The sequence below is a fragment of the Labrus mixtus genome, chromosome 15, assembly GCF_963584025.1.
Source record: "Labrus mixtus chromosome 15, fLabMix1.1, whole genome shotgun sequence".
Taxonomy (NCBI): Eukaryota; Metazoa; Chordata; class Actinopteri; order Labriformes; family Labridae; genus Labrus; species Labrus mixtus.
Genome location: NC_083626.1, coordinates 7,823,631 through 7,850,913, shown reverse-complemented (window position 1 = coordinate 7,850,913; position 27,283 = coordinate 7,823,631). Strand labels below are relative to the sequence as shown.

The window sequence follows — 27,283 nt, the reverse complement described above, 5'->3', positions numbered from 1 at the left end:
TTGGCCAAACTGGGATAAAGTTTCAGGTCGGAATATGGCGCTAAGAGACAGACGTCGGGGGGAATGTTGCTACTTTTCAATACCTAAACAAAGTTAGCCTTAAAACTAGGTGAAGGAGCAGTAATGTGGGCTCCATCCCGGGCTACATGGACCATACATCTTCTTAGTTCAGCATGCAGAGGCCTGTCATGTCAGCTCTCTTCTTCATACAGCTGATGCGGTGGGTGTTGGATGTTTAAGTGCCTTTTCCTTATTCATGCAGTAGGAGCAGAGACAGCAGGCAGAGCAGCACGGTGGTGCAGAATGGATTATACATACTGTTTATAGTGACTCTTTTAGGTTTGACAAGCTGAGAGGCCCTCTTGGGAATTCCTGGGTTTGCGTGCCACTTTCACGTGTCCCAGAGCATTACATTACTTTCTCATACTCTCAACACTTATTATTTATGGCAGATCGCAACAGATTTACTTTAAGCTCTGAATTCAAAACACATTTTACTGCTACATAAAGAACCTATACTGTTTTTGTAGTATTTTTAAATTCCAAAAAAGACTCTCAAATTCCAAACTGCCGTTGCCAAAAAAGTAGGATGGTACAGATCACTTATTTTGGTACCATTCCAAACTTTTGACGGTGGAAACGCCAATAAATGGGTACCGTACCGAACCGAACCAAACCGTTTGGTGGAAACGGGGGCTTACTATATATGTGTGTATATTTAATTTTATTCTGAAATTGTGTAATTCTATTTGCTTAGTTGTTTTATTTGTCTATTAAGAGGTGAGGTTCCTTGTATAAGCCTGTTGGCTTCTTGACCTCTCCTGACACACCTTTTATATTTTTTTTGTTAATCCTATTTGATGTATTCTTATATGTGTGCTAAATAAATAAATAAAAAATACTGTATGTGCAGTATTGCTTGTTGTAGTATGATGATTGCTACAGTATGAGGTGTATATGATTTGATTTATGTATCAATTCAATTCAAGAAGCTTGATCTTATTCACAACTGTGGAAACCATTTTTAACTCATATATTCTTATGTTTTTTCATCCTGAGTCTAGCTGTAATGAAATGTGCTGCATGAATAAAATTGCTATTGCTATTAAAATGTTGTCATTTGATAAACATAATGACGTACTTTAAGCCTCTCCTGTGACTTTATGCATTAACACTAATGTGTGAACAGAACAGGGCAGAGCTGAGAACACTGGCTGGCACCACCGCTGTTAAATGCAGTGTGAATAAGCAGCAGTGTAGTGAGAAGAGGAAATATTATGCAGCGAGTACTGAACAGTCATCTGTGGAGAGCTGCGATTAACAGCTGGATATGAGGGAAACACAGAGCTCGTAATTTCTCTGTCAATTGGCTTTGTCACATTTAAAGGTAAGGTCAGAGCGCCGACTGAATGAAGGTGGTTTCTATGCCTAAAAATATAAGAGGCAACCGAAATCCACCCACATCTGAAACAATCAGGCTGTCATCACACCTACTGATTGAGTTTGGTTTGTATAGGAAATAAACTGTAGTACAACTAGTTTCATTTAGAGCCCCGTGAGAAACAGCCAAACATCTGCACGTGTGCTGCAGAGTGGCCGCTGATGGTGTGAAACAGGAAATCTGCTGGTTCTTAGGAGTTTATCAAATGCAAAACCAAGCAGCTCAAATGATTAGTGTGTGGATTTGACATCTGTGATAAAATGCTCTACAGTGATCCTTTTCATGGAACATTTTACTGTTAAACCACTTTGAAAATAAAGTATCACTGTCAGTGTTATGATTGAGTTATAAGATTATGCCTGTCATGAAATTCAAACCATGCATGAACAACATCTGCCCGTCAGTGCTGCCTGAACAACTCATCGGCATGTACTGAACACACCAACATAACTACCATCTATTGAACTGTGCTCTATTCAGGAATGGGTTCATCTCCTGTACGTTTCAGAACATGATGTTTCTGTTGAACCCAAAGTAAGACGCAGGAGGAGGAGGGTTATGTCATCAGGGTTTCATGCTGCTGACGACAATGAGAACATAGGAGACAGTAAAGAGTGACATGCTGCCTGGGCATGCAGGAAGCTGTGCAGAGAACACAGAGCTGATGACAGTACAGCTACATGTTCCATCAATATTTACCACTGAACAAGAAGAAAATAGGGACAATATTTGCTGATAAAATGTCATATCTTGATTGCAGGTTTGCAAGGCAACTGCACACATTTTTTTTTCAATCTAAAAATTGCTCACATGGAGCAAACATTGAGCCCACATTAGATAATTACAGTTCAATCGTATAAAAGAAAAAAATCCTGGCTCTCGGGTTCACTGTGCTGCAGTAATGCACTGACCCCTGCATGCCTCGGCCCATATTATCCCTTTGACTCTCTGCCACAGTGACCGATTACCCATGAAGCACTCAACTGTGCAGACTGACGGACAGACAGCGCGACTGCCAGACGAACCACGACTGCCAACGAGAGACGGGCCAAGAGCCACGAGGTCACAACACGCACCGATACGACAAGTCTGACCGTGTTTTAAGCCAAAGAGGAACGGCCTCACTCTGCCGCATATTTGACCAACATTACATTTAGCTCCATAGAACGATGCTCTTTGTTTATTTCTGTAGGCATGGATGAAAGCCTTTAAGAGGGGAAACATTGATGCAGAATATAAGCTCCTTAAAGCACATTATTTTCTTTGGCCGTAATAGTAATAATAATTTTTACCCTACAAAGTAAAATGTGTAGAAACAAATATAAACACGCATCAGGGGGGCACATCCTGTTAGTGCAGGTAAGAAATATGAACTAAGGTTTAATAAACTATCACTACAGGTACAACCTGCTGTCTTTAATATTCAAAAGATTCTTTTTAATAAAAATCAGCTTTCAAAGAGATCTATGCTACTCAGCTAGCTATCATCAGGTCCTCAGACGGATTGATACCAGAGTCTTGGAGCTTTAACAGAGAAGGCTTAGTCAGCTTTGGCCACAAACACACGATATTAAGGACTTGATTGCGGGATCTAAACGCCAGTTCTTTCAGGGTAAAGGATGGGACATTTTAAAAACAGCTCTTAAATTCACTGGTAAGCAGCGAGGTGGAGCTAAAAGCTGAATGATGTACATTTTACTTTAGCAGGGATAAGAAGAAGCCTCCTCTGATTTAGAGTGAAAGGGTTAAACTGTTAAACGTCTTTATCTGATGGTGGTACCGACATTCCTCCAAAGTCTGTTGTCACAAGGCAAGCTACAACTCTAAGCCTTTAAAACCCAGGTACATATTTGTATCAACGGAATAAATACACAAAATAAATACCTACTTTACAGTAACTGCTAATCCAAGAAACCCATGAAATTAGATTGGTTAAGTCTAAATTAAATAGTGCTCGGATCAGGCTCTTCATACTAACTGCTGGTTTGTTTTTCCTTCAAGCTGTAAACAACCACATTTGAAGTGGCTTTTCACTGATTGCACTCTGGATTGCAACCGCAGAAGCAGAGTTACATAACCGCATAATGTGGTGAAGCAGAAAACAACAACCAACATTTTGGTTACACAGGCTTAAAAAGGCAACTGAAAGAGTACCGACTGCTACGCTAACCAAAAGGATTTACTTGGCTTTCATCGTTTTTTTTTTCTTCTTTAAACCCAGCGTCATTAATTAGGCTCTGGATGCGCTCCAGTGTCCAACCTGCCCTCCTGAGCCAGGAGCAGACTTGCCCAAAAAAACCCACTCCTTGTGGTGAGGACATCCAAGAATGCAGCACCAAGCTCCGATCATGAATAGGCACAGTTTGGTCAAAGTTTGGCACGGTGCGTCAGAGCGGCTATTCTGAGGCCCGGGAACATGATTGAACCAGTCAGCCTCCAGCCAAGTTTGAGCCCTTTTGTGGCATCATTAAGGCAGCAGTCCACAAAAAACAACAGACCATCAAAAGGGAACATCTTGACCACCCCGCAGCGCTTGGCAGACACGCAGCAGTTTACCAAGAAGAAGCTTGCTGTTTGGAAAGTGTCTGATTGGGTGTGTGGATGTGGTGCCCTGAATGGCAGAGAGGTGCCAAGAGAGAAAGACAAACAGTTGGAGAGGGGGTAGGGGGGGGGGGGGGGGGGGGTCAAACAAAAATAAGGGTTTGGCCAAAATCAGTGATGCCAAAGAGACACTGAGAAAGAGGGGAAAGGCAGAGTGTCCCTGTCGTGGAGGCTGGAGTTTCACAGCAGGTTTACTCATTAACCAGCGGAGTGACCAGTTCCAACACAATGGATTCTGCTCACGCTCAGATTTGGTGTGATATATGTCACGCCGGATTTGGTGCGGGGCCAATATTTTTTTTACCCCGTCGCCCTTGCACTGTGATGTTTAAGAGGTGAATTCAGGTCAGTCAGGCGTCAGGGCACCCACACATGCTGAGTGTGACGCAAAGCGGCTTATCAATAGATCACAAGGGAAGCGTGCACGGTGGTAGGAAGGCGGGGTGCATTAACACAATAGCTGGCGATGGATTGTTGGGTTTTTCATTTACATGAGCTGAATTCTGACCAATCGTGCATCTGAGTTTTTTATGAGGCAACATTTCAGAATCTTTCCTTCATTTTTTTTTATTTTTTATTTCCTGGTCGTGTTGCTGCATTGAAAGATTTCAATGACTGAAACGATTTCCAAGTTAGATTCAGAGAGCTTCAATTTAACTGGTTAGAAATTTCTGGTTTCTAACAAATTGAAGAAAAAAAAAGCCCCAAAGAAAAGGATTTCCCATATTTTCCAAAATGTTCTGATACTTTTAAGAATAAACAGCGTTGCTTTGTCAGATTGGCCGCAGACCCGGCTGTAATGCCTGCTGCAATAAAACCCTTTGTTGCAAATGTGCCAAACCAAAATGTCCACCTAAGTGCTTGTTTTAGCCAATTGTAGGCCTGTAATGTTATAATAAGTGTCAGTCAACACAGCTACAAAACCCCTAAAGAGTGAAACCTTTTTATTTACAGAGACGGATTCTTTTTCCGAAACAAGAAAAGAGCTGTTACATCACATTCTGTAAGTCACCAGACTCTAATAACAAATGGAGAACTTCACTTTGCAGAATAGGGAAGTTTCTGGTCTACTGCTACCTCGATCAATTATTTTCTATGTTTTGTGTTTAGACAAAGACACCACTTAAGACAGCACAGTCACACAGTATCACAAAGAAACTATCTCATCATAGACAAGCAATTCCTGAGTCCCATAATGTAAAATAAGATTTTATTTTCAATGGAGCATGGTGTTCATCGATGTAAAAAACTAACACCTAAACCTTTAATAAATATAAATCTACCCCTCCTATGTCTAAACAATGAATCTGTGTACTTTGTGGGAGGTGGGAGCTCCATCCACTGGGTTTGGTGGCTCCCTCCCACATGTCCCGGGCTGGGCCCTACAGGTTCCCTCTAAATGAGAACCTAATGCTGTTATTGGGCATGGCTAAAAAGACATGACCACTTCAAGCTCCTCAGCCCCTCCATCAACCCTACCATCATATCATCAGGCTGAAACTCTTACCAAATATCAACCCCTCATCCTGAGCCTCGCCCAGCCCCCTCAACGATCACCTCTCACACAACTGCATGCACACACACCGGCCTACACATTGAAAGTAGAGGTGTGAAAAAAATCGTTTTATGTAAAATTTGAGATTCTTATCTTCTGAGATTTTAAATAGATTCATAACTTCCAAAATTATTATTTTTTTGGCTAATCAGTCACTCCCTGCTAAGTGCTAATGCTAGCTCTTTAACTCAGTAGAATGCTAAATGGAGCAGCAAGAAATTCAGCGAGTCTCACAGATGACTGGAGTAGATCCTGAAGTATGTACTAATTCAAATATAGACTTTGAATCATAGATCCAGAATCGTTTTGAATCGAAAATAGATTCTGAATCGAATTGTGATCCCAAGAATCGAAATGGAATCGAATCTTGAGACACCCCTAATTGAAAGCTGCATACACATGCACATTTGTTTTCTAGATTTTTGTCTTTGCTGTGTTCGCCATATCCCCTTAATGCCTGGTTTCACCATGTTGGATTAATGAACATCTGTCTTTGATATCCTCCGCACTACACTATGTTTTGCATGCTTCATATTTTCTAGCTCTTGTATCGTTCACACATTTTCACACAGTAAAATATATTTAAATAAATGAATAAATACATGTATCCCTGTAGGGATCCTTCTCATTAATGTGGTTAGTCACATTTTAAAGTAGATTCTGAGCCCGTCTGTGACAAAGACAATCTACTGGACCTATCTCAACATGTTTCCATTAGCACAACAACACATGATCTAATAAGGCCAAGGTTAAAAATGCCCGCGCTTTTTCGCTGTGAATGATATTCTAAATATTCTGAAGAACCAGCCTTCACTTTCTGATGCATATGCAACTCAAAATGTGAAACTTTTTTTTTTTCCCCAGTCAAATTAAGCATCTGGCTCTTATGGTAATGTAGGTCTAAAGGTTGTCACAGAGAGAGAATACAAAAGCCTGCAGAGAGAGGATGAAGAATATGAATTAGGGGAGGCAAATGGAGGGCAGCACGGCAGGAGAAGCTTTGCTCCTGAAAAGAACCCGGGGCTGGTATTCATTCATCTAAAGGCTAAAACATTTCAGAAACTCTCCTGTGATTCTAATCCTGTTACGAATACACACCCAAACATAAACACACAAGTATGCAAATAAAATAACACACACACACACCAGCGGGGAGGTCTTTTCCTGGCATCTCTCTAACCTCTGTCAAACAAGGACAGCGTAGGGGTGTTTACTACGAACCGTGCTGGCACAACTCACAGAGGGCACACACACACACACACACACACACACACACACACACACACACAGTAATACACACAGTTGTGATCTGAATAGTGGTGAAGCTTAGACAAAGCTGCCAGTATAAGAGAGAATAACAAAGGCGGACAAACACAACCTGAGGAAAACAGAATGTTACTGTTAAAGCTAATGTTGTTATGTTAAGGACGCTTTCAAAAAAAGAAAAAAGAAAAATGAAGTCCTTACAGTGAAGGATTTTATCATCAATTTGGGATTTTGGAAGCTCCAGAAGCTTGAACGTAAAGGAAGTTGAAAAGATCTATTGTCATTCCATGAATCACCTCAACGTTTTCCAAACGATACTGTGATTTTAATCTTTAAAAAATCTGCCTCAAAGTACCCAGGATGTTCAATTTGTTTATTTTGGTAACACTAGCAGGAAAATAGATTAAATAGACAATGCAAATGTTTTACGGTGTTTACGGTTTTGATAACTTGTTATAGAAAAGTCTGAAACTGAACAGCCTCTCAACCAGGATAGAGATTAAAAATGAACGCCAACAAATATGGTCATTCAGGCTCGGAAAAAGGTGGCAACAACTAAAATTAAAAACTTCAGGATTCAAAATGAACCACAGACAAATGGGTGGCGTCAAGGTGACTCCGTCCAGAGTTATGCACAGCACATTAGGGCTCGACCAATAATCAGTCTGGTCAATGATTGAGGGTCTATATTCAGCGTTTGAAGGTGCACTACTTTGGCTCTGCTGCAGATGTGTCCTCCCCTCTGGGTCTGTTTTCACCCACCACTCTGTCTCACCTAGTGTCCCTACCACGACACCATCTGATTAGCTAGACACCACACAGCAAACAGCCAATCACCACTGAAGACATGCACAGAGACGAGAGCAGCCTGGAGCAGGAGGAGAGTCTCGGCATTCGCATCTAAACAAAGTCTTGTGTTGGAAATTAGTAATAATCAAAATTCTAAGTTTTGACAGAAAGATTTTCACATTTTCTGTAAATGCATTTTGCTTCCAAATACCGGCTATCGATCTCATAAGCCACAGAAAATCAATGTATGGTCGACCCCTACAAAACCTTCCTGTGTTCTCTATCTGGTCAGGAGTCTGTCATATGAGCGTCAGGTCACAAGACCAAAGACATACAAACTAACACACACAGCAACATGCAGATCAATAGGACTCATACAGAAGAGTCGTCTTTATAAAGTCTACATGTGCATGTGTTAATGCATGCCTGTGATTTGACCTAATAGCAGCTTAAAGTGATGTAAGCCGGCCGACAGTTGCTAGAGTAACATCACTTACTGCAACACAACTGAAAATATGGAGGCCGCCGTGGTGGGAGATGTGTGTTTGTTGTGTGTGTGATCGGGTTTATCAAGTTAACTGAGTTTGAAAGCCTCGCTGGTCCATTTGCCAGAGTTTTTTTCTTTTATTTGTAATGATTTTAAGAGCTTTTTACCGACTGCTATTAACTCTTATTTGCAAACATTTATAGTGGGAATTTAATAATGGGAGTTGGTGGTACTCAATTTGCTCTTGTCAACAACATAAGCTGACTTGTGGACCAATCACTGTGCACTTAAAAGTCCCTGAAAGTCCCTCTTGTGTTTGGAGTACCTACTCTGAAGCAGGAGAATTAAAAGGTTCCTCTTTCGTTTTTTAACAAAAGAAAACTGCCGGATTCACTGCACAAAAAGGATGCTGACTTAAATACCAGAAATGATCCTTTAAATGTGCACACGCAGATGCACAGTAGTATGTGAGGTTCCTTTGAAGATGCCTTGTGACTGTTGCCAGGATTTATTCATAATAACAAGAGACTGAGTAGTGAATAATTAGATTTTAACAATGCACATCACTCCGCAATACCTGCTGCCTTCAGCTGACTGTGATGGGGTTTAATCTGAGGTAATAACCTGAATTACGCTTTGAATATGAGGCGCTGATTGTGTCACACACACACACACACACACACACACACACACACACACACACACACACACACACACACACACACACACACACACACACACACACACACACACACACACACACACACACACACACACACACACACACACACACACACACACACACACACACACACACACACACACACACACACACACACACACACACACACACACACACACACACACACACACACACACACACACACACACACACACACACACACACACACACACACACACACACACACACACACACACACACACACACACACACACACACACCAAAATTAAATGATGCTTATCACCTGATTCTTTATATGTAACTTTTACCTGACTCTACCTGACTCTCATGACATTTTGAAGAAGACCATTGTAACCTTTTACTGTAAAAATATGTAGGAATAAAATTGTGCAAAAACAAAATCCTGAAATTTTGTCCAACAACAAATCCTACCTGGATGGGGAAGTCTTTAAATCAGACATCATTGCAGAATGTCAATGGATTTTTATTTTGACGCAAAGCTTGATATTTTCCTCATATTGATAAAACTCTAATGTTTGTTTTGATGATTTAAACGTTCAAATTTTAGGTAGAAAAACAAAAATAGATGCAGGAATATCCTGGTCTGGGCATAAACAATATGCAAACCTTGTATTTTGGTTTCGACAGAGGATGAGTCGTCCTCCTGTGTGGCAGAGAAAAAGCTTTACAGTACAAACACTTTGTGTGCAGAAGCCTGCACCGCTACAGTATGTCCTGCAGGACTGCTGTGTTTTTGGGGGAGTCCTCATGTGAGTACAGTGGACCGCCTCCATCCTGTGAACATGTATGCAAGCTGTGAGAAACAAAGACACCATTATATTCTGATACGTCTCGCTCTGTCTCTCTCCTCCCGCCTTGCTTGTCTCTCGTCTTTTCTCAATGAAACACAGACACGCCAGTGTCATGTGGCTAATTGTGGTTAACACAGTGATTATCATCAGTCTGAACGCGGCCCCCTCCATCATCTCTGTTTCACACACACAAACATACACACAATGTCTGGTTGTGAATGAAATGTGGGCCAGACCATTGTGCATCTCTTTAAAGAAAGAGCCCTATTGTTGAACATGACATTAACCCCCCCTGGCTTCCTTCCTTCCTTCCTTCCTTTCCTTGTGCTCTCTCTCTTATTCTCCTTTTTGTCAACTTACACTTTTCACGGTTATGCTGATGAATGGCCACCAATGCAGCTTTCTAAAGGAGGGACAGGTTGTTTGAAATCTAAGCTGTGCACTGACTTGAAACCATTTTTAACCCTTTACATTTAAATTAATCGGATGCAGGACGCAGGAGTGATGGTGCAGTAACTATCATGTATATTGTGATCATGAATAACCAGTTGTGACAAGGTGTTCACTTGTGTGAACATAGTGAGGTGATGTTTCCGTCTCTCTTCACTGCATGTTCTTCTTGTATTACACACTGTCACTTTATGCATAACCATCAGAGAGGAGCAGAAGTGTGTCAAACAGCCTGAGGGACGTGCACAACGACGTCTTTTCAAGTTTGGACACATTTGATATGACATCATCTAAACTGTACTGATGAAGGAAAACTTGATTCTTAATAAAAAAAAAATCATATTTGGATTATTATTTTCTGATACTATTTGAGCACCAGTCTGTGTTAGCCATATGGTGCAGCCTGCTTTATGCATGTCTACTACAGCCTGACTCTTTGTCGCTATTCAGCTCAACTTACACCCTTCCATTGATCCTATTGGCTGCTGTTCTTCCTGGATATCTTTAAGTATTATATTATATGCATAGCAAGCAGGAAACCAGGAAACTGCCTGGCCGACCGGCCGACCTGACACTGATCTCTCCAGGCAGCCGGTACATCAGGAGTTTGAATGTAATGAGCTTTTCTGTAAGGAGCATACAGAAAATCGAATCATCGACTATTGAAGGGAAAAAAAAGATGTTTCTATAGTAGGATAAAAAAAAAAAGCATCAAAAAACAATAAAATTCTGATAAAATCCCTAAAAGAAATATTGCCTCAAATGTATTGAAACATGGTTTTATTCTGACTTGTGTATGGGTCAGCTTCAGACTTTGTATTGATTTCATTACTGGATCATTCTTACTTTATTCTCCTAATTCAAAGATGTTTTTAAAAAAAATGAAAATCCAGACAACATTTTTGCTGCATGCAACATGATGCTTTTTGATCACTGGACTCTGTGCAGAACGACTCTCAGCAAATGTTTGTGTAAAATGTTTGGAAAACATGACAACAGACACTCTCTGGTCAAGTGTAAAATGTATAATACTTAACGTAATAAAAAGTGCATCGCTGGCCGTGGGTTTTCATGTGGAAGATATCTTGAAGCAGCATCTGAAGCAGCTGCTCGACAACACTTCAGATGCATAAATGAATATTACATCAAAGGAATATGGAGAGGAGGTGAAGTGGTGCACCCTGACCTCATGTAACCTCAGTATCAAGCACTCTTATCATCTGCATGTGGCAAACTCATGATAGTATTATGTGTTATCTTGTTTTTCCCACCCTGTTACGAGGTTAGGTCGAGTACACCTTCATGATTTTAAATACTGGTCTCCAGGGAAACATGTCAAAGAGTGATTAGCTGTTTGAATAGTTTCCTTCACATCTTTCGATCCTGTGACAAAGTCAGTGCTGCAATCCGTCTCCAGTATTTCACACTTTCCTCAAATGAATCTACATTGTAAATAAGTCAAATCAACTGGTCAGTCTATGATTTATTTGTGTGCTCGTCAGAAACCTGTTAGGTCTCACAGGTAATCATCAAACCCTTGTTGGAAACAGACGTATTTGCTGGTGAACTTTTATGGAGTCCAAAATGGCAGGCGAGCGTAGAAAACTTACACTCTTTCATCATGCCGATGTCGACGCAACGTTTGAGGCGGCAGGCCTGGCAGTGGCGGCGGTTGTCCTTTGTGATGGTGCAGCTCCCGTTGAACGGGCAGGTGAAAGAGGCTTTGCGCTTCATGCTGCGCCTGTGGGATTCAATGCAGAGGACATAAGAGAGGGAGACCGTACTCCTCATGCTGCAACACTGAAGATATGACAAGTAATTAAAAGACCAAAACAAATGTTTAGAACGGGTTCAGACTTTATATATATTTCACATTCTTCCTCTTTCTCGTATGTTAATGCAGCCCAGATTTACACAAATACAAACTACAAAATCAATAATAAAGATTCAAATGATACAATCTGTGACTAGAACAATGAAGAGAACTCTGTTTTAATTCTACAGACTTTAAATTAAATCTTTACTTCTTAAACTTGACCTCGACTAGCGGCACTGATAATCATAATAATAATTATAATAATGGTTTGTTTGGAGGGCTGGAGGGAAGTTTTTTGCTGCTCCCTTAGGTCTGCTCAGAATTTAATGAATTACATTTCTTATTCAGTGAGTCCCCTTCAGAATAATTGACGAACAAAAGAAAGTGTGTAAATGAGAAAGAGGATGTGAGAGGGATGGGGCGAAAAGAATGAAAAAGATTAAAGACTGAATATTGTCTGTGCAGCCAGACACAAAAACAGACCTCATAATAAACCCAGTTTAAACTTTGAGCAGGCTCTCATACACACAGTAAGTATCTATAAAGTGCAATTAAGAGACACACATTTGAAAGCCCATAACCATGCAGTTATAATATACTGCGTCATGAAAAGTCCTCAAAAAAGACCCAGGTAGTTCACTTAGACCTTTTAGGCTCCATGCACTCCTGAGAAGCTTTATGATGATTCATTTTGGCAGCAAAACATCACGGCAGCTTTGACAAAAATCCATATTTTAAGATTAAGATTAAGATTAACTTTATTGTCCCAGTAGGAAACTTGTCTTGGACTTCACAGAGCTCTGATGCAGCAGCAAAATAACAAAATACATTCATTCGTTGGTCAAACGTGTCAGTTAAATAATCATTAAATTCCATACAAAGTGAATTACTAAAACCATAAATATGTAATAGTTAAGAAAAGTAAGGAACAGTGCAGGTACATCTACACATCTTCACACACACACTCACACCACCTCATACATGCACACTACACACACATTACAGCGTAGGTACTGTTGAGGGCTTTGATGGACAAGGGAACAAAGGTACATTTTAATAATAAATAAAAGTTGGGAATTGAATAAATTGAAAAGAAAGTAAGATTAACATCCAAACAATCTCAATGTCTATTGGGCTGCCTTACACCACAATACAAGAAAAAACACTCAAGAAAAATTGACTTATGTTGCAGCATGACAGCCTTCAATGTGCTTTAAAGTGTGAGAAATCAATTTAAGTTTAACAGATGGCAGAAAGAGAAGTGGGTGCATGCTGAGAACCCCTCTAACAGGCTGCTGTTCACACCTCACATTACTCAGGCTAACTCCAAAGAATGAAAAACACCCTCCACTTAACACAAAAGAAAGAAACCATTAACACACGTATGATACATCAGGGTGCAAGAAAAACCCACCTGAAGAATCCCTTGCAGCCTTCGCACGTCATGGCGTTGAAGTGGAAGCCGGTGGCCTTATCGCCGCACACGCCGCAGATCCGCGGGGCATTGCGGTCGAACTCCTCTGGTCCGACTACCGACGTCGTCACCGTCATGGGCTCCATCACTACAGAAGGGAAAAAAGATGGAAAAGAGAAAAATGGTAAGTTTCATACTGCTGGAGTGCTGCGATGGTTCAGAGTGAAAACACAGAAAAAAAGGGGGGAAAAGAGGAAAAGGAACGTGTTCTGTCTGAGAGCATCCATCTATTTCACCGACCTGAACGAAGCTTAAAAAAAATCTGTTTCCCCTGAGCGTGTGTGTTGTTGGGAGTGTTTTCCTCCTCTTATACAAACAGGTGTCGGGACATTAACATATTTAGCAAAAGGCACTGACAGTCACACTCTGCATCTCACAGCTATTGGCTGAATGACTCAGAGGACACAGGTACACCCACACACACCCACACACACACACACGAACGTGCATACACAGAATGTGAAATTACAGTGTTTACTGTGAACAGAATTAATGACAGCTAGAGGGCCATTTGCCAAAGACTGGGAAATGACTGATACATTTAATACGGACAAGATGAAATATACCACACTGCTCATTTCCACACACACACACAATCTGCCAATCCCTTATGAAATAAACAGCAGTAGAGTAACACACACCAACAGGTCAACTGTGAACAAACTAATCCATATGAGTCTGCAGAGACAGATCCTGTGTCAGTAGTCTGACTGAGGCGAGGAGGACGCTTCATGACAGTCAGAAGGGAAATGAGAAATGGAAGTATCACTGGATATCAAAGGTTTGATCTGAGTTTTTGTCTGTATCACACAACAACACTGACAAACACACTCTGGCTTGTTTTATGTTCAATCCTAACTCTTTTGTTGATGTGATCTTATAAATATGTTTCAGGTGTACTGGAAAATTGCAGGAACTCTTGGAAAGAAAAAATATGTACAGAGTAAATTCAAAGTAGTTGATGGCTACTTGCTAGCATCAAAAAGTACCCAAACTTTGTAAATCTGCACATCTTCAGTCATGTTTTTCATCAAGAGTTGCCTTCAGGAGAATTAGAGAATTGTCTAAACTGCATGTTTTTATTTAAATCCAGACAGTGTGCAGGAGTGAGCTTGTGACGAAGAAAATTACCAATATAGGATGCCAAAGACTTCTTCTTTTTAGTTGCTTTGGTATGAAAACAAGTTTCAATGTCATTTGATTTTTAACTCCAGAGATGAATATTTTTAAGTAGTTCAAGTTGACCAGTTCAAATCGCTAAAACAACAACAACAGCGACGACAACAACAACAACAACTACCTATTGTGTTTTGAAGCTGCTGTCTTTTCTTTCTTTTGTTCGTTTCTTTACTCGACATCACAAAGCTGATAGAGAAAACAGACTGAAATGATCTGAAGGACAGAGAGGCACATTGTGTTGGCAGGACTCGACAGTAACAGCTTCCAAGTTTCTACTGGCAACCATCATGACAAAACTGGCAACCCGAAGTTGTTTGTTTTTCTGGTAACCAGTTTTTAACATGTAGAGAAAATGGAATAGAGGGTACAGACAGGGAAAAATACATTTCTTTAAGTAAAATCAGTGATTAGGGTTTGAGAAGTTAATGTGAAAAAGGATAAAAAACAATTTTTAATGAAACAGTGAAGACCATGACAACAGCTGGATGATATGATGGAGGAGTTTTGTGAAACAGGAACTGAGTGTGGACTTGCCGATTAAACTGATTAAAGCAAATTTTTTTTTTTTTTTCCAACCGGATAAAAACATAGCAGTTAAGGAACTATCCAGTTTCTGTCTTGAAGTTTCAAATTATTTTTATTTTAAATTGACATTTCATTTAATAATATGCAATACAACAGCTTTATATCTTCAATATAAACATTCATATATTCTTATATTGTCAACTAAATCGGACTCCTGTTTTTTTTTTATAATTTAGTCCTGCAAAGATCCCTCAACCAATCAGATACTTCTTACTCAGGTCTGTGTTCAAACACTGAATGATCATCTTTTATACCGTTAATATTTAATTGAAAAAAAGACTCCTGTGCTTCCCTGTAGGGCGTTGATTTAGTTTGTTTCAAAGTATTTAATGCACAATACTCAGTTAAGTCGTTCTTTTTGTATTAAGATTAAATAAACAGATCGAAGACAAAGAACGCCAGAGAAATCTGATGCGTGTGAGCGAGCCAAAGGTCATATGAGGCGAAGACGACCTAATGAGGACAAAGAGAGGAGGGGGGAAACATGCAATGAACTTAGGCACAGGGGGGGTTGGTCACGTGTCTTCAGAATCCAGCCTGTGGGGAGCTGACGTGCGGAGAAGTAGGACTCAGATGAAGTCGAAAGAGGACAAAATAGATAGGAGGGATTGGCCGCGAAGGAGCGATGGATGGACGAAAGGCAGAAATAATGAAAGAACTGGCAGGTGAGAGCACAACTGAAGGATGGAGACATCGTCAGACTCCATTAGCTCTCATTACTGATTGGCCGGTTTTGAAGCTCCGCCATCGGTTCCCATGGAAGATGCAGAACGAGCTCACGCATGAGGCTGGAAACCTGTGAAGCATCAATCCCATTAACCACAAAGCCCCACACGGGGAGAGCAGGACACGCACAGACTCACACACTTCAATGCATCTGGACTGGAGGTGTTACTTTAATGCATGTTGACCATCCATGTATGGTTAAAATGTCAGCGCCCCCCTCCCCCCCCCCTGGAGGTTGTCTCATTCACAAACATGGAGGGGATTTAAGGTCACAGAACAGATTGTTTGTTTACACCATTTAATCATCGTGTCACCAAAAAAAAAAAAAAAAAAACAGCTTTTATTTCCCGACGCAGCAGCAGGTGAATAATGAAACGATGGAGAGAGGGAGGGTGTCAAGCATCTCAACACATTTGCAAAAACAACAAACAAAACGAGCTGTGGCTTCATAGTAGTGCTGATTAACCACAGTGTGCACGCGCTCCAGGACTGTAATTAACAACTCTATACAATGTTATTTATTATCCAATCACTTCTGTCACTCTGTTTCCTGCCTCATGTGTTTCTCCCACTTGTTTCTCATTTGTAACTCTGATGATAATTAGCAGATTGTTATTCATTTATAGACGCCATAATTCAGATGCTGGGGAGAAGTGGGCAAACTTTTGTTAACTCCATTTCTCTCTTTGTCTGCCCTCTACACCTACACCTTACCTGTTTTAATTTGTTTTTATTCATGGTGTGTGACTCCACCTTGACATCAAATCAATCAACAATCACAAAGACCAGTGAGAGATGTGACATGGCAGAATGTGGACACCCACATATGATTTATTTATTTCACATAATTTCATTTTATGTCTTTCTCTAACATTTGGACCATTTAACAAAGTCTTACCTGTGACACTTCACTTAATTATGGAAGTGTTATTTTCTGTTTATGACTTTTCATTTATGATCTCAAATGGAAACTTGATTCTTCTATAATTTGTGGTTATTACAATCTCTTGTTTTTGCAGATTATGGATTTTACATGGTGGCCCTGAAGTAACCATCAGGCCATGTGTCAACCCCAGTGGTGTCACATTTGTACTATCGGTCTCAAGACCACTTTTTGAAGGTGTCGTCTCGGAATCAAAAGCATTTTCAAAAATCGGTCTTGTCTCGGTCTCAGGCGAGGGGGACTCCAGATTTTAAATCAAGACTGGTCAAAGACCACCACTGACGGGCTGTTTTTCCACGTCATTACTGTGATTAGCAGGAAACGCCCCTCACCTTTCTAATGAAACGAATAACTTCTATTCATTCATAATTAGATTTTTATCCTAAATGTCTTGGTCTTGGTCTTGATCCCTAAATGTCTTGGTCTTGGTCTTGATCCCTAAATGTCTTGGTCTTGGTCTTGATCCCTAAATGTCTTGGTCTTGTCTCGGTCTCGGAGCACTCTGGTCTCGGTCATGTCCAGAATAATCTGGAACTCATTTAATAAATATTTTAGAAAAATGTGAAATGACTGACAATAGAGCCAAACAAGACCTTTTCTTGGAGGCTTTCACAAAAATCATTGTTCTTCCATTTTGAACCAATCAGATACTTTTCAATGATATCCATGAGGCAAATGAAAAAGATTAATTCAAGACAATTTCACATTATTTTCCCCCAATTAGAGTTCAGACCAACGTTGTCTCAGCTGTTATGTTCTGCAACCATACAGAGGCATTGTTGACAGGCATTCTTTACTGGAATGTAAGTTCTGTTAAAAAATGTATATGTATAAATATTGGCTTATATCAGGAAACATTTGCTTTTTGTGATGTATCTGTGAATTGCCCATAAATATATCAGATCAGATTCAGTATCTGACAGAGCTGTATAAATGGCTCAGTGTGGGACAGAGGCCAAAACAAACCTCCTATCACGAAACGGATTCATTTTCACTTCACCCAAGCTGTGATGCTGCTTTTTAATATTTTACCAATTTTCATGTTTATTTGGATGCTGAAGTAGCAGCTAATGATGTCCATCAACCATGCCAAGAAAACAAATTGAACTGAGCTGGTAGAGACGAGAGAAGGAGAGCTGCACTACAAAACAGAACTCAGCTGTGTTTAATGGATTCTCCACGGATCCACTCTTATTCAAAGTGTGTGTGTGTAAAAACACTGGAGAGTCTTTCTAATAACTGTGTTTCAGAGCTATGGTCACAGTATTTCTCTCTGCAGACAACACAATAACAACTCTGTATCTGTATGAACCTGCATGCGATTGCAATGTTCTGTATATTGTATTACTTGAAAACAAATTCTCCTCTGTTCCACAACTAAAAGTCCAGGTCCAAGGAAATCCAAAAAAACAATCACCCTCAGTAACTTATATGGGCGCTGAATCCTCAACCCAAAAATGTATGGAAAGTATTTCAGGACAGCGCACCAAATTTCCACAACTACAAGAACAATCAGAAAAGCTGAAAGCAATTTATAATCCAAATCACTTAGAGTAACTTTTGGAAGAAGTTACATTTTTGTGAATTGTTACCTTTGAGTGACATTTTTCATCCACACACATCTCGAATGGACTTTGACTTAATACCTGTATGGTGCAACAGGAATACACATCATCTTTGATGATTGAGTGAGTCAGACATCCATGTCCCTTTGATGACGTCCTTTGGAAGCTTCTCAATCCCATCCGGAGCTTCAGAAAGAACAGGGCGTTCTGATCTGATCTGAGAAATCTGCTTTGAATTGAGTCTCTTTGAGTGGGCAGTCAGTGTTGAAATAAGATGGACGGACTGTTACATTTGGTTGTAAATCCAAACAAATAACCTTAAGACTTAAAACATGGGAAAACTGTGTAAAGATAGACAGGATAGGATCTGATTTATAAGGTTCAATAACTGTGTCTCTAAGCTGGTTATCACAGCAGCTGAACGACTGCTTTGTTGTTCTTTTATTAAAGTTAAGAAAACAATAAAATATGATGACACATGATATATCATCAATTTAAAGATCTGGACAATGGACAGAAAGATGGAAAATATTCAGTCATGTAAGATTAACTTGCCAAAACAATGGTTCACTGCTAGAGTAAGTGGCTCACTGAATGAGTGCTGTATATAAGACTTAACTTAGTCTAATTGTGATGCCATGAATATGTTTTAAATCAGCTCAACGAAGGGTCAAAATCCATAATGGAAAGTCTGAGCTGACATTTTCTTGTCAGTTGTCCGATCAGTCATCGCAGGTTACATTCAGCCATTGGTGGCGATTTGGGGTTCATCGTCTTGACCAAAGACATTTTGACATGGGACTGTAGGAGCTGAGGATCGAACCCCTGAACATCCGGAAGAGAAACAAGCGACTACCACTAAGCCACAGCTGACCTGAGACATCACTTTTACCATAATCGATTAGAAAATGGGTTTGGGGCCTCAGAGGGATTTTCTGCTGCTTAGATCCTGATGTTAATTTTTTATTTAATTTAATAATTACAAGCTTATTAAAGTCCTGATGAGTCATTCAAAAGCACAATTCCTGAAAACGGGCTGTTTGCAATTCACGGGGAATTCATTCTTTTGATATTTCACAGTGTAGACAGGAACTAAATCTGCTTTGTTGTAAAATAATTAAAAAAGGAAATCTGAACCTTCTACCTCTATATTTCATTTAGGTGGTTTGCTTTATTTTTTGGGATTTTGGGGTCCCTAAATGACAGAAAAGTAGATTTTTAAATCACCAAAGAAGAACACCATGGGTACATAGATAGCAATGCAACTTGCTAACAAATTCAGAAGTGGATATGTTTTTTCTCAAGCTAGCCCAATCCAGTTCGGCACATATCGTCTGATTACAACCTTCATGACTCCTGACGGCCGCCACGCCCACAGTCCTTGCTGGTGTTGACACAATAACAAAATTCAATGCTAAGTCAATAGTGTTGCCCAAGACTGAAGAACGCTGACTTTGCAAACTTTTTGAGTTTAATCAACTTTGACTAAATGTAATCCAGTCAAAATTGTAATTCCCCCCCCCCAGTTCAACATCACACTCTGAGGGAGTAAAAAGAGAAAAGGCTTAAATACACAAAGTCTGGATCTGCGTTGTGTTCTGCAACGTTTGAAATTAAACAACTGAAAAGAAGAAACAGTCATCGATAGAACTGGACACCAGCCATGGAGCACCATTTTTTTTTTCATTTGTTACCACTGGAGCTCACTTTCTTTTTTTTCCCTTTTTGTTTAACTGTGCTGTCGATCGCCCCTCCTCTCTCACTAATCTCACCCTGCATCCACAGCTGTAAACACATCTGTCCATGTTGCTTCTGAGAGCTATGCAAAGTCGACTACAAGTGACATCTAATGTCAACACATGAAACATTTGGTGAGAGGGATAATCAGGCCCGGATTACAACAGAGCCCCCTCTGTCTGTTTTCTGCTGATGTTATTTTTTCTCTCCGGAGTGCCGTGCAGCTGAGTGCCATCTCGCCGACTTAAAATTCATAAACTGCCATCAATGCATGTAAACACCGAGTCCCAGGAGGCGGATCATTAGGAGACCATCACCAGGCACATTAACTGAAGGATATTTCACAGAAAAAACAAACTGTCCTCTTCAGCGAATAAGGAATGCCAGTTATTGAAATTCAGAAAATGCATCAAAATACAGCCAAGACGGTTTTTAAAGCAGTGAAGCCATTCAAGCTCTGGAACATCAGAAGAGGCTTGACTTGACCCGATCGTAACGGCTAATATAACGCTGTGGAGGACTGCTTGTTCCCCATTGAAAAAACATGTTTGTTAAAGATATTTTGGGACTTTGTGGGGAGGAGGAGGAGGGGGGGGGGGGGGGGGGGGGTTGGTGAGTAATGCATTATGTAAATCCAAAAAAAACACACAGTCTCTCTGCTGCACAGTAAAGACAATAATGAAGCCACAATTAAACAAGGGATTCAAATGAGCTGTGGTTGCTGATGTTGGTCACCAAACGGAGGTGATGTCATTTTTGGAAAAGCCATTTCTCTTTAATGCTCTTGATATGGACCACATGCAGGCCCATATCTATTGGTCCACAAATGAGATTTATCTAGCTGATTGAGTAAATAATCCACAATCAAATATCCTGTAATATTGTGTATAAGTTGTGTACATATTTTTCTATCAACTTTTGCTACATCAATACTCAATACATTTGAATCAAGGCAGTTATTTTCCCTGGGTTATATTCTTCCTACATTGCTATTTTTGTGTTGATTGTAATCTTTAATGAACGCTTCATACCCCTGAAATCTTCACAACAGAACAGAAAAGGAAGTTGTGTTGCTATTGTGGTTTTTAGTTTATATCCGTTTGAACCGGTTCTGAGCAGACTTTTATGAAGCATGAAAGCATCTCGTCATCCTGCTGCTAAAAAAGAAAGAGCTCTGTTTTAAAAGGCTTCATTCTTTGAGTCCGGACTTTTTCCTCATAACGACATAAACGAAACTAAGAGAACCAACAGGAACGTGACTTTACTGTATTGTAATTGTTATGTTTATAGATAAAGAAATGATTGTAAAGCTGAGCTGTGCTGAAAGTTAACTGCATCAGTATATCAACAAAAGCTTTATTTAAGCTTCATATCGCCTCCATTTATTGAAAAGTACTCAACAAACATGAACACAAAACCCGCCCAGCCAGTTAATAGTCTTAAAACACGCCCCCTCCCCCCTCCCCCCCTCCTCTAAAGCTCCCTGTAACTCTCTGGTCACTTTCTGTCTGCTTCTCTTCACTCCTTCAGTCCCTCTGTGCCTCTGGGAGGCCGCTCAGGCTACTGTGCTGCGTTTGTCTTTATGCTTCTCTCCGATCATAAATCTGACGCTCGGTTTTTAAACCATTCAGTCCATGAGCTGCTAAACCAACAGGAGCACCTGAGCGGGAGGGAGGAAAGAGGAACATGTCTCATGCTATATAATAAGAATGACTCTGTACTCTACATAATAAACCTGAGGTCTGCTTTGTGCATGTTTCTGTGTGAAGCTCTCGGTTAAATGGGCCATGAGGCGGACTTATCAATGTATCGACGAGCCCGCTGCAGCACCATTGAATATCATCATCATGATTGAGCGTTTTGTCACTACAACACACAGAGAGCGGGCCAGATAATTAATGACGATCTGGAGGCCCATACCAGAGTGTGTTTTTACAGTTTGAGAAATGTTTTCAGCCACACGTCTCATTACTGTGGATGTTAGTAGAAGAAAAGCACTAAAACACTGAAATGATGAGGGGAGGTTATTTTGAGCACTTTGTAATATATAGAGAATAAGATCTATAGACCTACAGTATTTCATTATAATGCTTTTGTTTACATTTAATTAAAACAATGCAGATTCTGTTATTGTGATAATGAACAGAAACATCAACATTTTTATTATTTATTACTAATTTAACAGTCCATCCAAAATTCAAGCAAATGGCATTTATTTCTGGTGAAGTCATAAATTGCAAAAAATCATGAATTCTCATAGCTTTCTGACTAAGTGAGGTATTCAAATTACCATTTTTTTGTCAGTATCTTGCATCATAAATGCACTTAAAGAGTGTCTAGCTGACTCATTGGTGTCTTTCCCTCGTCTCATATCGCGTGTTTGCAGAGCGCGGGTGCTGCTCAAGCGGTTTGAACTTGGCGAAGTGAAGCATAAAGGTTAAAGTGATTGTCCCTTAACGAAGTGGCCTTAGATCACACACACACACCAACATACCAGCGTGTATCTGCCCTCTGCAAAGTGGCCCTGAATCACTACACTCAAACACCCACATGCTGCAGGGCTGCTGCACCAGGGCTGACCCTGACCGCTGACCTTCAAGGGGGAGGCAGCAAAGGGAAGAGACAATGTCCCTGCGGGGATCAATCAAGTGATGAACAATTATCTGGAAGAGGAGCCTCTTTGTTTATGTGAGCGCCTGGTCAAGTGGATGACTTGTGTCACACCTTCACTGACAATGGACATCTTGCCTGGGATCCTGCTGAGAAGATGCGTAATAATATTACACGTATATGCTATAGCTTTGCCTCAAGCTATACCTTGGCCTTATACTCACATGTTTTGGGATTAAAAGACAAATATATGATAAATTGTTCAAACAGATTGGTGAAGGGAACGGTAATAAAACTGTAACGGCTGTGTTCAAAGCCTCCAGACGCCATTGACCAACACACAAAGTTTACCTTTGTGAGATGTCTGTCTACCCCTTCCTCCATTTTTTTCTTTTGATAGAAATATTGAATCTGAACTAACCTTTAAAAGCACCCGAGTTATATAACCAAAGAATTGACCAAACGTTGCAGTGGCAGAGCAGATTTAGATTTTCTTTGAGGTTATATTTAACTTTTTGTCCGTCCAGTCTGGCTGCTGTGTGTAGGGATGCTTTCTATCATTTTAGAATAACAACCTGAGCCTGTCAGTGGCAGACTTGACTTTCTCTTCATATGAAAATTTCTGATTTGGTGCTTTTGCCTCCGAATTTATGACTGCAGTCATTTCTGTTATCGGCTTGTGCAATTAAGGACCAAACTTTTCTGTACCTTTTGTTCAGTTAGAACTCAAAATGTTTTTGAAAATTTTAAAATACTGAAATATCAGAATATTCCCCTGATGCACGCCATTGTAGCTGCCGTTTGAATCACATCCCACAAAGACATGGATGAAAGCCAGGCCTGCTGTGAGGCAGTATCTTGATGAATCAGAGAGGAAGCTACCACCCACTGATATTTTGTCGGGATGATATGATGTGAAGCCCGTATCATATTCAGTGATCCGATTTCTGCTTTTAATACAGCCGAGCGTTTCAAGATAGGATAAACGAATATGCAATCTGTCAACTGAAGAGGAAGAATAGGAAGAAGAGATTCCTCGTCTTCCTCGGAGCTCTCTCAGGTGGGCTGTACATCAGGAGAAATGTCAGGAAAAGTAGTTCAGCCCGATATTTTCCACCGACGTTTCCTTTCAGCAGACTCAAAGTTGTGAGACATGAGACATGAACCCCCCCGCTCTCTCCTTTCACATAGCTTTTCTTCAAAGCTCGGTAGTAACTCAGTACGTCCGGGTCGTGTATACGACTCAGTATAGGAGAGGACCATAGGAAATGTAATCTGTCGGGTATAGAGGGGTTCACTCTATAGGCGGCACAACAGGGAGGCTGGCCTACTTTTACCACCAGCTGCCTCACTGTGGGCCTCACTAACAGCTAACTTCAGTCCAGTACAATACAACAAAGCGGCCGCCGGGCCTGAGCTTTAACACACACACTCAAAATCCCACCACTCCAAAAAAGCAAAGAGCCGCTCCTTATGTCTTCTCAAGATGGTGTTACACGGAGAGTTCAGCTCAGTAAACAAGCAGAAGAAGACCGAGCAAAGACAGACGAACAACAAGGGTGGGATTCTGTTTGAGCAGGGTTTTCTTTTCTTTTTCTTTCTAAAGGGTCGGTCCTTGATTGGTTCCATAGATCCTCATCAAAGGTATGTTGAGAAATCACAGGAGTGGAAATAAGTGAACCTCTTATTCAGGTGTTTACATGATTGTAGGTGTTTCTGAGGTCCTCCATCAGGTAGGCCTCAAAAGTTGCCTGAAGTCTCTCTTACCTCAAGAAAATACTTTCATGTTGATACAGTCTCTCAATCTATTAGTTTGTAATATTTGTTCCACCACATTTACATCAGAGAGGCAAGGTCAAATAACTTATGGATATCAGACTTTCAAACATTGTAAAGATTAAAACGATTTCCTCACCTTCTTCAATACTATGGAAAAAATGTTCAGTCCTAAGCACCAACTATTGGAAAATGTTTTCAATATCAAAAAATGTGGAAACTCCTGCACAAAAACCTAAAATGCACATAAACATTGGCAATGTTTCTTTACCCAAACGTTTTCAGAGTAGCCTATTTGTGCATGTTAATGAACGTCATCTTCTCTGCTCTCCGTCTGTTTGTAAAATACATCAACATGATTATTGCATCTTCAAGAGACGGTAAAAGAACTTGAGAAAAGTCAGCTTTTGCCATCCTGTGAATTTGGACCAAAGCTGCTCATAGGGCCTATTTTTAAATACTATCAATCAGAGTATCAAACATAAAAAAGCGAGATTGTACCACTTTATAAAATGTGGTAGTATGTGAGTGACAAAAATTGTGTCAACCTTCCTGAAAAACATAAAAGGAACAAGTTTTCTCGGCACACTTGGTCGGCCATGTAATAAAGACTTTGCAGACTTTTCCTGTCTGACATGGATGAAAGTCACGCACCACTTGTTTTGGCTGTTTGGATAACAATGGTGATTAAGATTATAACATTCAAACAGTTTGACTTAAACTCAGTCAGTCATTGGACTGACTACAACATGTACCAAATAATCTGGCACCCTAACGTGTTATTACAGTTCACACTACAGTATAAAGCAGAGCTTAAGCAGCATAAGTCCCTGCAAACAACGCTGTGCAAACAATATTCACTTGGAGATTAATAAAAGCAAACAACTTTATCAGGGCTGCAGCATGATCTAAAAGATTCATAGAGAGAAGCATTGCAAAGAAAAGGGTGTTCCTTTCATACCAATGAGCTGTGAACTCATAATGTAAACTGTAATCCAGGATGCATGCAGGAAAACAAGCAATGAATAGTCTTCACTGTGCTGCAGTGCAGTACCATGTGATACAGCAGGGTCACAACAACAAGCCATGAGAGATGGGGGAGGGGAGGGGGCGGGGGGGCACTCTGATTTTTATTCTAACAGATTCCTGCAGATCCAACAAATGAGCCTGAGGCCATTAAAGGAACGGGGGGGGGGGGGGGGGGGTTCTGAGCGAGTATGTGTGCCAAGTCTGTTTGAAAGATACTAATGGAGTGTCCCAATTGGCTACAGAAGTATGCTGCAACGAGGGACTATTTTTGATTGGTTGGTACATGGCGCATGGTCCGACACATGCACAATCGCTTCAACCAATTTGGTCTTTGTGCATCTTGTAAAAAATAAAGCACTCAAACAACCAATCAAATGTATTCAAGCCTTTTGAAACGGACCCCAGTAACAGATATGTGTGCCAATTTTAAATCAACAAAACCGTATGATGCCCTACATTTTAAAAGTCAGTCAGTGGATGGCTTTATGAACTGAGGACCTTTAACTTTTATGGAACATTTTGACTGTAAAGCCATGTTCACACATAAACCTTCTGGAAATCTCAAGAGGTTTTCGGGGTGAGCTGCTTGTGGGAACTCAAATAAAAAACAAATGTAGTTTCACTCTAAATTGTCTCTGAGTATTTTTCCACAGTATTTTTTCTGCATGAAGTCAGAGCGAGCCGATGTGAGAACGCAGCAAGATATATTCAGGAGAATTCCCCGCGGTCCAGTAGGAGGGGGTGGTGACATTTTTTTCCCTGCGATCGGTGCACGACCACAGAATGTATGCACACGACCGCTACCATCCCCGTGCACTTGAAGGGCTTCATCATATTTCCTGCTCTCCAGTAAATTCTTATGCGCTCTTTTGGCGATATTGTGATGACTACACATAGCATAAGAATAAAGGAAAATAGTGTTGTATAGCGACCCTCTGTTGCTTTATTGCCCCGAGTTGGGAGGTGCATTTATGAACAAGCAGGAGTCGTGACATCAATATGAATGTTCAAAGACGTAATGACGGCTGATCTTAGTTACGGCACTTTTGCAGAAACGCAGTCAGAAAAGGGGGCTACTGACTCTCTAATGAACACATCATCCTAAGTTGTCTTAGCGATAGTAGTCTCACTGAAGTTTCAAGCCTTTGAAGCAGCCACTACCGAACATTTTCTCAGCATGTTTAGCATCATGTCTCTGTGTATGAGATTTAAATACAGGCTTCACTAGAAGGTGCTGATCTCTTATTTTTCTGCAGCACATTACCACACACAGAGCAAAACCAGAGCATGGTTTTTATCTCCTTCACACACACACACACACACACACACACGCACACACGCAGCCTCTCACCGGCAGGAAAACAGTTGAAGATGCTGCTAATTGTCTGTATGGAGTTCCAGTGGAGTGGGGAGTGTTTTATCTAGGAGCGATAATAACACAGGGCTGCAGAAAGCTGAGCTGGGAATATACAGGTGGGCATTATGGCTCTCTCCTGCTTTCTTTTTTCTCTGTGTATTCGGGGCTCCACCTGCTCCATTTACAGACACGTGCACACGTCTGTCTCAGACACACTCACTGACTCTCTGCAGGAGAAAATGCCAAAGGAAGCCAGCTGTGCAAAGAAATAACATGTTAATTATATTAAATCACATTCACTGTTAGAACGGGTAGAACGTGGGAAGATGGAAATGACAAGCACATTCAAATATATATTTCCCCTCACTCATCAGATTAAAAG

General features: G+C 40.5%; 1 protein-coding gene across 3 annotated transcripts in view; it reads right to left on the bottom strand.

Moving 5' to 3' along the window:
* Nucleotides 1-27,283, bottom strand: part of LOC132990305 (vitamin D3 receptor A) — an 88,592-nt gene that overhangs the window by 19,015 nt on the left and 42,294 nt on the right. For all 3 annotated transcript variants that reach the window (XM_061058481.1, XM_061058482.1, XM_061058480.1), the window contains 2 exons: nucleotides 13,335-13,482; nucleotides 11,715-11,845 (listed from right to left, as the gene is read on the bottom strand). In XM_061058481.1, coding sequence (XP_060914464.1) covers nucleotides 11,715-11,845; nucleotides 13,335-13,480 — 277 coding nt within the window. In that variant the 5' untranslated portion in view covers nucleotides 13,481-13,482. The remainder of the gene's footprint in view (nucleotides 1-11,714; nucleotides 11,846-13,334; nucleotides 13,483-27,283) is intronic.